Source organism: Oncorhynchus kisutch, unplaced genomic scaffold (genome assembly GCF_002021735.2).
Source record: "Oncorhynchus kisutch isolate 150728-3 unplaced genomic scaffold, Okis_V2 Okis01b-Okis20b_hom, whole genome shotgun sequence".
NCBI lineage: Eukaryota > Metazoa > Chordata > Actinopteri > Salmoniformes > Salmonidae > Oncorhynchus > Oncorhynchus kisutch.
In genome coordinates this window covers 1,034,370-1,040,742 of record NW_022261978.1, presented here as the reverse complement: position 1 = coordinate 1,040,742, position 6,373 = coordinate 1,034,370, and the positions used below count along the sequence as shown (strand labels likewise).

At 39.2% G+C, this 6,373-nt stretch overlaps 1 protein-coding gene across 2 annotated transcripts; it reads right to left on the bottom strand.

The window, feature by feature from the left end:
* Positions 1-682: 682 nt before the first annotated feature.
* LOC116358808 (sialoadhesin) lies at positions 683-6,165 on the bottom strand. Of its 2 annotated transcripts, none has more exons than XM_031811030.1 (10): positions 6,077-6,165; positions 5,193-5,276; positions 4,563-4,907; positions 3,917-4,120; positions 3,107-3,445; positions 2,782-3,024; positions 2,240-2,503; positions 1,948-2,038; positions 1,809-1,863; positions 683-1,710 (listed from the first exon to the last, which is right to left on the bottom strand). In XM_031811030.1, exons 2-10 carry the CDS (start codon positions 5,251-5,253, stop codon positions 1,471-1,473), a joined length of 1,842 nt encoding a protein of 613 aa, XP_031666890.1. In that variant the 5' UTR covers positions 5,254-5,276; positions 6,077-6,165; the 3' UTR covers positions 683-1,470. The 2 variants fall into 2 exon arrangements, with proteins under 2 accessions (XP_031666890.1, XP_031666891.1); XM_031811031.1 differs by having other exon boundaries at positions 4,754-4,907; positions 6,077-6,122.
* Positions 6,166-6,373: the final 208 nt, after the last annotated feature.

Here is a 6,373-nt window from a genome sequence, read left to right as displayed (position 1 = left end):
CTACAGTCTGTGATTGGTACATCCATTTTCAGAGTTTTAAATGAATGATGTATGGCCATTAATTCTTGAAGAATATAACTTAAATGCTTAGAAGCTTATTTCAACGGTACTACCCCATCAGAACCCTTTAAAACAGGGTTAAAACAATCATTTCCATCTCATGGATAGAATTCCAGAGTGGTTACATTTCTCCAGACAGAATTCTCAGCTCTTTACCAAAACAGATGGCGAAGTGACCGTGTGTTTTTAAATCCCAGAATGTATTTTTAGATGATATAATACATTTTGTTAATAATGTCATTTTTGTGTAGTTGTGCTTTTGCTTGTAATGCAAACGAAAGTGAAACCATTGGATGGAGACCCATAGTCGACTTTTGTCATAAGGAGTCGGGATGTCCTAAAATGTACACCGTACGGAAAGATAATTTCACAGGTGTATAGAAGAGGACCAGTGACATCATGCTAGAACTGAAATGCTTGCTCATTTGCATGATATTAATTATATATGTTCTATCATCATAATACTCTCATGTCAACAAACTGATATTTCTTCTTTGTTCAACTTATTTTAAAGTAAACCCTATAGGCATTACCTCTGTCATTGTTTTACTTTGTTAAAATATCAGTGACTTAAAGGAGGCCACATTCACTGTTTGACAAAATGGAAGAGCGTGAGAACCAATGGTGGGTGAAAGCATTTATTAAAATTTTCTCATGGATAAACAAACACTGGCCACTCATCACATTTGACAAAAAGTAAGAAACACATTTAGATAAGTGATTAGAAAAGCGTTATAGTATCATGCTTGACAGTCTCAATATCAACGCCAAGTTAATGTCATACATCGAATCAGATAAGAGTGCAGCTGTATAGTCTTGTGCAGATTTGTTTTGCTAAAGTTTAGTCTAAAGACACAACTAGAAATTGGCCCTAAACAATCACTTAGGAAACACATTTCAATTCAGGAAGTAAACTGAAATCTCATCTTTTCTCAATGCTTTTCAATGAGGAACAATTGGAATTGGAATTTTCCTAAATTGAACTGGAATTGACCCCAACCCTGAGTGCAACTTTTCAAAATGTCCATTGTTCCACCATATTATGAGTTCAAGGAAATGCACTTTGTCCTGAAGGAGGTTGCTGAGGTGAGAACGGGTCATAATAATGTCTGGAACGAGGCAAATAGAATGGAAACCATGTGTTTGATGTATTTTATACCATTCCACTTATTCTGCTCCGGCAATTACCACGAGCCCATCCTCCCCAATGAAGGTGCCACCATCCCCCTGTGCTTCAGCTATTGATGGAGGGAGTTCTCAGGGACAATGAGTTGTCACTAGGGGGTCAACCGTTTTGCTTATTGATGACATCATTGTCTACTCTTCCAATAAACAGCAGCATATGAATGCCCTTGATGATGTCTGTGAGTTCAGTGTTCCAGTATTGACTGTTGTAATGGCAGAAAATATTCACCGGGTGGCAGCACTGGGGCAGCTGAATTTCACAGCAGCATACTGGAGATCCTCATCCTGAATCTGGGGCTGAGGCAGCTGGACGGTGGAGTATAGAGGCACGTCCTGGTTTTTGGAGCCACAGAAGTGGACGCTGGCATAGTGAACATAATCCTGGTTGTCTGTGTCAGCTGTCTGTGCTGCAGTAGAGGTCATGGCCATGCCTGAGATGTTGTCATACACTGGACTAGAGTCTCCCTGATGGAGAAAGAGAGGACAGACAACATAAGGAGTAGAGGTGCTCCACAAAGCAATACACATTAATCACAGTCACCTTCTGTTTCCCACAGACTCACCTGTACATTCTCTGATGTGTCTCTTGTGTCAGAGGTGGATTTGGAGGCCTTCTTCCTGTTTTACACATTAATGAATCAATCAATCAATGTTACTAAAGCTAAATAATAAAACTGAAACATGCGTTTTCACTTCACCCACCTGAACCACATGAAGCCAGAGAAACAGAGGATGAGAACCAGAACAACCACTATGATTCCTACAGCTGCAGTCACAAAGGAGGTGGGTTTCCCTATGATACAATATAGATGATTTGAGTACATGGCATTATATAATAAACTACAAATGAACTATAATACAGGACATTAATACAATACTTGTTCAGGGATCTTATAACCCAGTGTAAATTAATGTGTAATTAGTCAGAGTAGAATAATTAAGATCAGCTTGAAACTTGTAGTTTTGTATAGAAGTATTGAAGATGTAACTTTACCTGCTACAATGATCATCAGAGCTGTAGAGTTATTAGATCCTCTTCCATTCTCAGCCTCACAGTAATATTCTCCTCTGTCCTCAGAGATGATGTTAGTGATGCTGTAACTCTGTCCTGATGCTTTTGGTGAGGTTACGTTCTTCTTGTACCAGGTGTATTTGTCCACAGGTGGGTTGGCATCACTGCTGCAGGTCAGAGTCACTGAACTGCCCTCCACTATTTCACCAGAGGGACTGACTGACACTGAGGTGTTCTTTGGGCCGTCTGGTGGACAATATGTAACACATTGTTCATACATAGAGCTTTACATGAGGAGCATCATGGAACTTGGATTTATGATTAAAATAAATGAAATATTAATATAAATATGTGTAACTTAGACATTAATGTAACAATACAGTGTTTGTGAAGTACTTGTAGTTACTACAGTAATGAGATGAGTACAATCATGGAACTGGGACATAGATTGAAATAATAGATAGAATAGATGAGAGAAGATGTTACTAAAATAATACAACTGGAGATGGATCACACATCCTCACATCTGACAGTGAGAGTCTCTTCATCAGAGGGGAGATCCTCATGTCCTTCTACAGAACAGGAGTATCTGCCTGCATCCTCACTGCTGACTGGGTTTAGGAACAGACTGGTAGATTGGTTGGTTACATGTCCATTCTTGTACCAGATGTAGGTGGGGTTGTCACTCAGAGTACAGGTGGTGCTACAGGTCAGTGTCACCTTCTGTCCCTCTGTCACAGTGGCAGGAGTCAACTTCACCTGCAGACCTAAATGAAAGAGGATTAAAACACTGAGTACATCATTAAGTAATCGTTTGCAGTATTGATAGGATGTGACCTGCAGTGGTACCTGTGACAGTCAGAGTTGTTCCAGGGATGGTGGGCTCCCAGGTTGTCTGACCTGTTCTGAATCTAATCTTATACTCAGCTGAGTCCTCCTCTCTCAGGTCTGTGATTCTCAGGATGGAGTCACTCTGCATATTTCCAAGGTACTCCACACGACCTCCATACCCCGGGCTCAGGATTTGAGGCGCCTCATGAAGTTTTCCTTTTGTATACCAGATTGTTTCAGAGATTGTATGACCACTGGGATAAGTATAAGAGCAGGATATGTCCACTGATGACCCATTCAAGGTACAGATCCTCTGTTGGGTGTAAGTCACGTGGAAATAACTGTGACCCTCAACAGCTGAAACACAAGTACATTTTTCAAATGGTGTCAGTATTTAGAACTGTAAAATCAACCACCATTAATCTATATGGAATAGTAGATCTACCTCATGTCTGTTTCACTAAACATCAACCACCATTAATCTATATGGAATAGTAGATCTACCTCATGTCTGTTTCACTAAACATCAACCACCATTAATCTATATGGAATAGTAGCTCTACCTCATGTCTGTTTCACTAAACATCAACCACCATTAATCTATATGGAATAGTAGATCTACCTCATGTCTGTTTCACTAAACATCAACCACCATTAATCTATATGGAATAGTAGCTCTATCTCATGTCTGTTTCACTAAACATCAACCACCATTAATCTATATGGAATAGTAGATCTATCTCATGTCTGTTTCATTAAACATCAACACTGACCAATGATGTATTGGAGGATTTTGACAGACTTTAAAAGTGTATTAGTCACACTCACACACTGCAGGAGAATTGATGCCTTTTACAGCACAGTAGAAGCTGTCTTCAGTTTTAAAGTAGAATGTGTATGAGGGGGAGGAGTCCTCTTGTACAATCTTACTGTTCCTGTACCAGGTGTAGGTGGGGTTACCAGTCAGAGTACAGGTGGTGCTACAGGTCAGTGTCGTTGACCACCTTGTAGTGGTCACCTTCACCTGCAGGTCTGGAGTAGATAACAACATTAAAACCATCAATGACCTGTTGTCTAGTTCAAATGAGGCAGGAGTGGACGTTCTCAAATCATCAATTCAGACATTCCTTTTATACCATACATTCATATTAATTATATTATTTCTGTACAAATTTAGACAATTTTTCCAGAACCACTTAAACAGATCAACACTATATATAATATCACTGTATAATATCACTGTACTTGTAACAGACAGAGTGTTTAAACAGATCAATACTATACATAATATCACTGTATAATATCACTGTACTTGTAACAGACAGAGTGATTAAACAGATCAACACTATATATAATATCACTGTACCTGTAACAGACAGAGTGATTAAACAGATCAACACTATATATAATATCACTGTACCTGTAACAGACAGAGTGATTAAACAGATCAACACTATATATAATATCACTGTACCTGTAACAGACAGAGTGACTCCAGGATAGCCAGAATATTTCCCTCCAGTCTGATCTGTTATAAATCTGAATTTGTATTCAGCTGAGTCACTCTCTCTCAGGTCTGTGATTTTCAGGGTGTGGCCATTCATCTTATCACTACGGTACGTCACACGACCTTTGTAGTTTGAGTCATTTCTCAGATTTACATACTTCTCCACATCATACATTTTGGTGAACCAGAAGGTTGTTGTGACTGTACCACTGGGATATCTGATAGAGCAGGACATCTCCACTGTTGACCCCTTCAAGGTACAGATACTCTGAGTGGTGTATGTAACACTCCAGCCTTTCTGACTCAGTACCACTGAAACACAGTTAGACATCACAAGGACGTTACATTAAGTTCAAGGTCTTGTGACTCACACTAACACTTTGTTCCATAGTTGCTGAGTTGAGACATAGATATTCTTTGGTTGAGTGTGAATGAAAACCACAGATAAGCTTCACTCAGAGAGGTGTGAAAGACAACTGTTTAAAGGGAAGTGGAGACGCCAAATGTGTCGTCAGTAGAACATAAAAATGGTTATGCTTTTAGAAATATCTGTAGATCGATAAACAGAGCAACTTCAAGATAAGAATGAGCCCGTACCTGCTACAGACCAGAGAAAGACCACCAGAGAAAGACGACCACCTGCTGTTCTCAAGACCATTGTTGCATCTCCCACCCTGCAGTCTTAGAAACATAAACAACAACTCACTCTATAGCTGGTGAATAACTCCACCTGATACATTGAAGTTTAAACTGTAAATGGGGTACAGGGCCTCATTACTGAAAATGAACCAGGCTCATATTGTGTTGTGTTGTATTGTGCTATATGGTTGTCTATGTGAATACTGTCTGTCTGTAAGTCTATTTCACTATGTATGTAAAGTGTGTGACGTGTTGCATGTCTGTCTATTTAAGATGACATGATGTATGATGCATAAACTATTTATCTAATGGATACAATAAAGTCATCATTATCATCACCATCATTATAAACAACACCAACAGCGTATTCAACAGGTCAGTATTACTGTAAACACATATTTCTATATTGATTGTTCTGAAGCTGTTTTATTCTCAGAACCCCAAATATAGGAGGATAAATGTTCAATCCTCTACAGTCCATCAAGCTGTACAGCAGCCTAAAGACTGACCACCAGGTTCAATGACAGCACCTATCCTCAAGCTGTGAGGCTAAACAGAAGTCTCACACACACACACACACACACACACACACACACACACACACACACACACACACACACACACTGCAGTATTACAATGTTTGTCTGCATGTCTTTTTTACCCTGGTTAATCATCTCATCACTATGTAGATCAACACTCCTACACTGAGACACTTTATGAATACTGGCCCTAATGTAACAACCAAAACATAACAACAAGTACAATGAGACATTACCCTCAAGTATATGACTTATTACTAAAAACAAATAACCAAAAACTATTTTTATGTCAAGAGTACTTACAGAGTGAAGTGAAGGGGAGAGTCTTGTACAGTGAGTCAACCTACTGGTAGTGAGTGTGAGTTCTGTGGTTGATACATATTTAAAGTAGCTGAGACAGAACTGTCCTCTCCTTCCTCTTTAAGACATAAACATGCATGACGACCAGACCAGCACATCAGGAAAGGGAAGTTAATGTATTAAAATGGGTCCTACAGTTCTATAATGGACAAAATGTCCCCCATTTCCACTTTCATTTAAATAGAGAACCATTTTAACAATATGTTGACTATTCTATATGGAATGGGGAGGGGAGGGGAG